The sequence below is a fragment of the Rosa rugosa genome, chromosome 5 (genome assembly GCF_958449725.1).
Source record: "Rosa rugosa chromosome 5, drRosRugo1.1, whole genome shotgun sequence".
Taxonomy (NCBI): domain Eukaryota; kingdom Viridiplantae; phylum Streptophyta; class Magnoliopsida; order Rosales; family Rosaceae; genus Rosa; species Rosa rugosa.
The window spans coordinates 50,149,125-50,157,917 of record NC_084824.1 but is presented as its reverse complement, the minus strand read 5'-3'; the positions used below and the strand labels follow the sequence as shown (position 1 = coordinate 50,157,917).

The window sequence follows — 8,793 nt, the reverse complement described above, 5'->3', positions numbered from 1 at the left end:
TAGACACGTAACATATCGTGCCAAGCTTTTAACGATATTAAGAATCTTAATTTACTATTTCAAAAAAAAAAAAAATCTTAATTTATTGACTTATTTTTATTAATTTTTTTTATCGCACCAATAAAAACTTCAATTTAAAAAAGAATCATTCTCAAAAAGTCAGTAAATTTAGAAAAAATTAAAAAGATTTAAAAAGAATCGCACTTTGAGAGAGTTCTAGACCATTATTGTTCCATAATCGGGTACCAAAATTTTTTGAGTGGAGGTGTGCTTCTAGGCTCTGATTTAAAAAACAGAGGAAAGAAGAGAATGTGCACTACTACTATTAAGACAACAAAAATTCTCTGCCAAAAATGTTCGGTACCAAACTTTACCGCCGTGTGGCGCGTGTGTGAGAATTTGGTGTGCTGCCGCTTGAACTCACCGCACTCACATCCACCCACAGCCCTTCTCTGCAGTCTCAAACTCCTCAAAACCATATTCAGTTTTATTGCGGGTCCATTTTTCCGCACTCAAAACCCACCACTTTTAACTCCTCTCATTCATTCCCTATCTGATTTCTACTTTGTTCACCAAACAATACCCAAAATTCAAAGAACATATTCCTTGCTTTTCAATTCAGCGTGCACCATTCGTTTGTTCTAAAGCTCCAGAGAGAACCCAAGTCCCCTCTGTATCCATTTGATTTAAAGCTCTTATCTTTTCACAGTCCGCCCCCTCTTGCTTTTTTCATTTCCTCCTCTTAAGGAATGAAAGTATTTGGAGGCCAAAGCAGTGTTCTTTATTCTTATATTCGGCCTTTTCGTTTTTGGGTTTGCTCTGCTTTGTTCTCTGCTCTTTTCTTTGCTCTGAAAGACTGAGTTTTTGGGTTGAGGAGGGAAGTTTGGAGATGGAAACTGCGGTTCTTGATTCCATAATCTATAGGCTTCTTGAAGTGAAAGGGAAGCCAGGGAAGCTTGTGCAGCTTCAAGAGTCTGAGATTAGACAGCTCTGTGTTTTGTCTAAAGATATTTTCTTGAGGCAGCCTAATCTTTTGGAGCTTGATGCACCCATCAAGATTTGTGGTATTTTTACTTGAAACCCATGTTCTGTTTTATCTTGGTTCAGTTTTGGCTTGATGTTTTTCATATAGATTGATCAATTTGTGAGATTGAATTTGATATTGTTGTCATATGTTCTGTGCTAAGCCTCTGAAGGTATTTGACTGAATTTGTGGCAGAGTTTATTTGTGCTTATGAGTACTGTAAAGGGTGTGGATGGTTTTGATTAGCATGAAGTCGTTGTCAACAATTTGAAGATGAATAATTTGTGTTCATTTCTCGATTAAACTTGAGAAATGGTCTGTTTTTTCACTGCAGTTTCCATTCCCTCTATCTTGACTTGACTAAATAGAACAAACATGCCCCGATGAAAGTGCTTTGTGAACTTTGAAAACTTATGCTGGCAATTCATATTGGTTGAGGAGACGTGGCACTAGTGAAGGCCTTCACTTTGTGGGGATACTAGGTCTTTATGCATACAAATATATGCAAACTAGACCGATCAATATCTACTGCTTGCAATTACTGAAAATAAAGAATTGAATTGTTTATTGCTCTTTTGTAACTTAGCTCTTATATAATGATGGGGGCTTTAGCTGACAAATAATTTGTACGAACTGGGGGTTCTGTGTCATATTCTTCAATGGTTAGATACATCACTATCGAGACATGACATAGTTTTTTTATGAGGAACTAATTTAGAAAAAGGCAAAATTACTACTGATCATGCAAACTTCAGAGCATTATTCCATATCCCAAGCTACTCTTGAACAGTTAGAACCATTACATTGAGAAACTTATCCTTCATTCCCCTTATTCTGGTTAGTTGACAGGCCATTTAGTTTTATGAATGTTTATATTAGACCAAACCAGCTTGATGCATTGTTATGACATGCATCTGTTTTCTATCTTGGTAGCTGTGGGATTGGGGCTCGTTTGTGGTCTCATACATTAATTATCTATAGATTCAAAACTTTAGTTTTATTTCCTAGTTTACTTGTGCAAAGTATCTTCGAATAAAATGTTTGGTTGGACTTTAAATAGAAATAAGCCTTTCTCCTATATCCTCTATTTCTCATTTTCTGTTATTTTTTGTTTTTCCTTTTTCTGCGAAACTTTTTCCATCTGCTTTGTTTTCTTTTGACAAAAGTAAATTTGGTGTAGCAATGAAACTAGCAAAGTTCCATGCTTGGAGTATAATTTTTTAAATCCTCCACGATAGAAATTTAAATTGATTATTTCTGGGCTTTTAGGTAAATCATGCATCAAACAATTCCCTAAAGAGATGACTCTGTAACATGTTCTGGAGTAGTCTACTCATTTATATGTGGTGTTTCCATTTTACTTTATTACAAAAAGCTGTTTACATATGACTTTCATTATGTCACCCAGGTGATATTCATGGTCAGTATTCAGATCTTCTGAGGCTTTTTGAGTTTGGTGGACCACCTTCTCACTCCAACTACTTATTCTTGGGGGACTATGTAGATCGAGGAAAGCAAAGCCTAGAAACAATATGCCTTCTCCTTGCATATAAAATTAAGTATCCTGAGAATTTTTTCCTTCTGAGGGGAAACCATGAGTGTGCTTCAATTAACCGAATATATGGGTTTTTTGATGAGTGTAAACGGAGGTTCAATGTCAGACTCTGGAAAGTATTTACAGATTGCTTCAACTGCCTTCCTGTGGCAGCTCTCATTGATGAAAAAATACTCTGCATGCATGGTGGACTGTCTCCCGAGTTAAATAATCTAAATCAAATTAAGAATTTACCAAGACCTACTGATGTTCCTGAAAGTGGTTTGCTATGTGATCTCCTCTGGTCTGATCCAAGCAAAGACATCCAAGGCTGGGGACCAAATGACAGGGGAGTTTCCTTTACCTTTGGTGCTGAGAAGGTGACAGAGTTTCTTCAGAGGCATGATCTAGACTTAGTTTGTCGAGCTCACCAGGTCTATATACTTTTATTTTTGGTTGAAGATCTATATAATTTCAATTACAAGACTTTGGCTGATTCTTTTTTCTTTTCTTAAAAAATAAACATTGGTCCAAAGAGTTTGCCAAAACCATACAGCTACTTTCCACTGATTGAATATTATCTATACTTGCAGGTTGTAGAAGATGGATATGAGTTCTTTGCTAATAGACAACTTGTAACCATATTTTCGGCTCCTAATTACTGTGGCGAGTTTGACAATGCTGGGGCGATGATGAGCGTGGATGAGTCTCTTATGTGTTCTTTCCAGATATTAAAGCCTGCTGATAAGAAATCAAAGTTTGGGTTTGGGAGTAGAGCGGCACCTAAGCCGGGTACTCCGATGAAAGTCAAGGTATATCCATCCATTCCACCAAATGTTTGAACCCTATATTGGAGCGTAATGTGAGAATGTTTTTATTTTTTTGAAAGCAAAAAGTATTCTAATTGGTTGGCAACTGATAGAATTAAATAGGAATGTTTTCAAACTACCATATATTCATTATATTGACACTGCAAACCTATAGATGAATGCATGATTTCGATAATGTGTTGTTGACAGCCAAAACCCCTGGAGGAACTAAGCAAGACCATATTCTTGGTTTTTAAGGAAAGTTTATGTTTTCATACTGCACCTATGAAAGTTTGCCCCAATTGCTAAGGCATGGCGATATTGCATTCTCATGTTGTGTAGAAACATTTAAATTTATGGCACGTGCATTGAAATACCAAGTATCATTCCCTTTATGGCCTTATTCTAGTATTATGTAACGATGCATCTGAGATGGTTAACTATGAATTTATATGTGAATAGGAGTTTCAGGCCTTAATTAATGAAACAATTTTTTAAGGATTTTTCTCTTTAAACTTTACTTTCCCAGTCTTGTTCATTTGTATTGATGTTCCTGAAGTATTTAAACTTGCTCTTTATCAATTATATCATTTTTAAGAGATATTCGTTGTTTCCCTACCAAAGGTTTTGTCAGTAGTTTGACTTGAACTGATATGAATCTATATAAATTTTTAGTCGTCACTTGCAATACCTTGTTAAATCCTCATTTTCATTTTTTTTTTCCAGTCATTTATTGGCGGAATGGTGTAATGATTTCATTGTCTGCCTGGTTGGACATAGCTAATGTGGCAGTTTAAGAAGTCCTCTTGTTTTCAATACAAGACAAATAGCAACTTCCTCCAGCTAGGGAAGGTCCAAAAGATTTTCTGCGAAGAATGTCTGGAGTGAGACACCAGGATGGGAATCAGAAAAGTTGGAAGAGAGTTGGGTTGAATCATTTTTACATTTTCCTTATGTTAATTTGAGTCTTGCTTTTCTCTGTAAAATAACAACAGTTGTAAGACTTAGTAGTCTGATCATTCTCTGTTCTTTGTTCAATCCGTCTTTTCAACCTGCGGTCTGTTGTGATCATAGAATGAAAATAGTGAGTTTTTGTGAGAGTTTCTTTTCCCTTCTCATTGTTTTGTTCTTATAATGAGGGTGCGTTAACCCAGCTCGACATAGTTCTCGTCAAAACATGTCTTGTGAGAAATCATTCCATCTTCGGACGTGGGTTAATTTACTTCCAACTAAAATTGTTGGTCAAAAGTGAAACTTAAAAACACCACTTTAATTTTTTAATTTGTGTCATTGAAATTCTGGGGGGGGGCGGGGGTGTTGATGCACTTTTATTTTGAAATGAGAAACCCTAATCAAGTACTTCAACAGTTCAACCCCAACAGAAGTAAAATAAAATAAATTTGAAATGAGAAACCCTAATCAAGTACTTCAACAGTTCAACCCCAACAGAAGTAAAATAAAATAAATAAAAAGAAAATGTTAAGGGCCCATTTGAATGTTATCTTCGCACCCTTTCTCTCGCGTTCTAGTCTCACTCTTTCTTCTGTTCATCTATTGATTCCCTTCATTCTTCATCTTAAAACTCCTCACTCCCTTCTCTCTCTTATTGAACTCTCCTCACCGTGGTTGCTGCCATCTGCATCATTTTATCATAACTGAAAGTCTGAACGGTGGCAACCCTAATTTGATACAAACCCTAAATTGATGAGGCCACTCGAATACTAGGGTTGAGATGCCAAGTCAGATTGAGGTATGCACAACTAGATCTTCTTGATTCATTTGGTGTGATATTTCAGTCTTATTTTAACTTCTAGCCAGTGTTTATTTAATCCTAATACCCATTTAGTCCAGTACCAATGAATTATGAATCACTAATGTCTAATACTCATGACAATTGCTCTCTCATTAATGGAAGATTGCAGGCCCTGTAAGAATTCGTTTTATGTACGTTTCTATTTGTTTGCAGGCCTTTTAAATCTGGATTGATGAATGTTTCCGAATCGTTATTGCTTGTTGTCTTCCAGGTTCTGTAGTTCTTCATAAATTTTATTGTGCTATATAAATGTCTCCCAACAACCATAGGATCAGGAAATACCCTTCTGGACATCAAAAACGCCTAAAAAAAAGAAAAGAATTGAGGAACTAATTCAATCCCAAAAAGGAGCTCTTCAAAGGTTCATGGTTAAAGAGCCACAGTCCAAAATCGAAACTGTAGTCAGTGAACAACAAAAACATGAGGAACTGAATGATAATGAAAATGTTGGTGAGGAGAATGTAGACGACAAAGAAGAGAGTCCCGTTTCCAATTCTAGCACTGAGCCTCGAAATCTCTGCTCCCTCCCTGTAAAAACCTGTCCTGGGCGTAAGATTAGGAAATACCCTTCTGGACACCAAAAACGCATAAAGAAGAAAAGAATTGAAGAGTTGGTTCAATCTCAAAGAGGAGCTCTTGATAGATTTATCGTTAAAGATCCACAAGCTTCAGTTGAAGGTTTATTCCATGGACAGCAACATGATGAGGAATGGAACGATGATGAGTTTGCTATTGAGGAATGCAAAGATGTTGATGGAGGCTCGCGTTTCTAATTCTCGCACTGCGATACCCGATATCCCTGCTCCAGCCTTCGTAATTATTCTTATATATGCATCTTTTATCTCTTTTATTGCATCATGTACCATTTCAAGCCTCAAATCCAGATTTCTTTTTTACCGTTAATTGCATCAATATTAATCTTATATCCTTGCTGGGAAGTAATGGTTTTGATAATTACACTGACTATCACTATCCATTCATACCGGCACGCCTTACACTTCAAGTTGCACCTCATCAGTCATCACAAGAAAAAATGAACCATTTTGCTCGTATCCTAACTTTTGAGTGGCATACATGTGATTCCTTTATGACTTTATGCAGATCAAGTTTATTAGTTGATCATGTCCCATATATTGACTTCCCCCCATCTTCATGCATATCTTTTGGGCTCATATTCTCTCCAAATTAATTGTGAGGTAGACGCTTCCAGCGGGTAAAGAGTGGTCCTATAAATCTAGAAAAGACACAGTTTATGTTCTTTCTTTTGGGCATCGACATATGTGATTAATGAGGTGCATGATTCTCACTTTAACCTTGATTATGATATGATTTTGATGAGCACCGTGAAAGCTAGAGAGAAAAAGACGAAACAGATCTGGAAAGAATAAGATGCATCTCTGATTATGATCAAGACATGAGGTTTACAGGTATTTATAGCAGTGAGCTGAGCACTTAGATGGCTTGCACAAATACACGTGTCAAGCATCCACAGCTTACTACATAACAACCATGCATACTGAATAACAAACTAGTAACCGACACAAGACTAATTAACAAAGCTAATTAACTAATTAACTCTAATTAACTGTATAATCCTAATACACCGTTGGTGGGGAATTGGATTTGGACCTAGATGATTTGGGGATTTAGAAAATTGTTGATAGGATTCCTTGGTGGGATTTGTAGTGTAACTTTTTTGTGGGGGTGGAATCTTATTGCTATCACAAACTACATAATTAGTGCTTGGGTGCGGGGTGCCCAAAAATCTCAAATTCTTTCACCTTCCGCATCTCAACCTCAATTCCGTTAAAATGTATAGAGAAATTGTAGAGAAAGTTTGGAGAACTTTTGTCCTGATCAAGGAACCTTAATGTTTTGTGGATCTGTCAATTCCTTCTCCACCAGAGGCAGCGAGACACAATTTAGGAGTCACAATGCCATCCCTGATTTGTATCCAAATTCTCTTCAGATATCCTCCTGTCAAGGGACCCAACCTATTGAGTTTCTTTGCTATTCCTGCTACCGAATATCCGTTTTGTTAAATGAGACAATCAAGATGATCCAAATTTGATCATTTCAGTTTCCCCATGATGAGTGTTTTTTCATTTTTGTCTTTTTTTCGCTAACATGATCGATATTTGATCGATAACATCCTATAATATTTTTAAATGTAGATGATCCTGACAATGTGGATACTTCACAATATCTATCTATAACAAGCAATGATAAAGACAATCGTAGACAGAAGGTAGGTATGCCAACCTAAATTGAACATTAATTGTATGTTGAAATCTAAAATTGTTTTCTTCACTTAATTGAGAGAGATCAAGTTTCAATCTTTGTCCAGAGTAATGTATAGAAAGTGCATGAATAGAAGGTTTCAGAAAAGCCTTCTCATTTGGGATAGTAACATTATGATTTCTTCATCGCTGATAGTTGTAAGAAAGGCTATCCGGAAGTAATTAAAGAAATTGTTTGAAGACAGTTGACTCAATTATAAATTTATAACTAAACATAACGGTTTCAAGTTCAAAACATTGATCCTAAAATTAAGTTGTGTAAAGTATGGTTGCTATTATTACTTCTGGTTACTTTCACATATAAATGCTCTTTAGAGAGACACGAGATCTTAACTTCAATACTCTTAAGTAGAGACATTTTACATACATTGTCCGACCAATATGTATCTTCATATTTACCCTTTTTTCACAACTCAATAGTACGCCAAGTATGTACCTACTTACACAACTTTTTTCTCAATATGATTCACAAATCACAGTCGTCGTCTTTCTTTCCCTCCGAAGGATGGTTACGATATTAGGCACACAGATACAGACGATAATGACACAATCATGTTTGGCAGAAACCCTAGCTTCTGTTTTGCATATTACGCGCTTTGAGGGGGTCAGCCGCGGACGTTGACTCGAGGGTTGGTTTTAATATATTGCATATGGCCCAGAGTATATGCTCTTACTATCCTAGCCAGCTAGGGTTTTCTTTGTATGTGTATAACATGATTGATCGGGCTTTGTCTTCTATTATTTGACAACATCTCAAAATCCAATGAGATGTTAATTATCATCTGAAAAATAGTAATACCAAGCAAAATCTCGTTGTCTGAAACTTGGTTGTTCCTTATTATTGTTTATCATCTGAAAGCTTTGTGTCAGATGATCCATTTGGTCATAGTTCAATATAGTTGCCAATGTCGTGTATAGAATGACTTGTGATGAAATTAATACATATCTGTGTGTGTATGTGTGAGTATATACAGATATATTCTTGCTCTAAATATACAATACTTTTGCAAGTGGGATAATTACTAGAACTCTAACATTTTTTATGATCATTCAATTTTATTCAATAATTAGAATTTTTTATCTTTTAAATTTTCTTTGTTGGAAATAAAATTAATTTAGAATTATGTTGAGAGTTATGGTGAGAATAATGGTGAGGGTTAGTGGCTTCATAGGTTATGAGAGTTAAGAATATTTAAGGTTAGTGTAACGGTCTAATACTTATGTCCGTTATAATTGTCATACTTATGGTATTGTCTAGTGTAGGCCTATATAAGTAAGCTAGTCTAGTGAGTAAGGTGTGTAGAGGAGTATCT

At 35.9% G+C, this 8,793-nt stretch overlaps 1 protein-coding gene across 1 annotated transcript; it reads left to right on the top strand.

The window, feature by feature from the left end:
• Positions 1-311: 311 nt before the first annotated feature.
• On the top strand, positions 312-4,477 carry LOC133709364 (serine/threonine-protein phosphatase PP1 isozyme 3-like). The gene is made up of 4 exons (XM_062135082.1): positions 312-1,064; positions 2,433-2,992; positions 3,152-3,370; positions 4,094-4,477. The coding sequence occupies exons 1-4, from the start codon at positions 890-892 to the stop codon at positions 4,115-4,117; spliced, it is 978 nt and encodes a 325-aa protein (XP_061991066.1). The 5' UTR covers positions 312-889; the 3' UTR covers positions 4,118-4,477.
• The last annotated feature ends 4,316 nt before the right edge of the window (positions 4,478-8,793 follow it).

Excerpts from the sequence above, each read along its gene's own strand:
- LOC133709364 (XM_062135082.1), top strand. The coding sequence starts at position 890 with ATGGAAACTGCGGTTCTTGATTCCATAATCTATAGGCTTCTTGAAGTG. Across the intron at positions 1,065-2,432 it reads TGCACCCATCAAGATTTGTG|GTGATATTCATGGTCAGTAT; the intron begins GTATTTTTACTT and ends TATGTCACCCAG. Across the intron at positions 2,993-3,151 it reads TAGTTTGTCGAGCTCACCAG|GTTGTAGAAGATGGATATGA; the intron begins GTCTATATACTT and ends CTATACTTGCAG.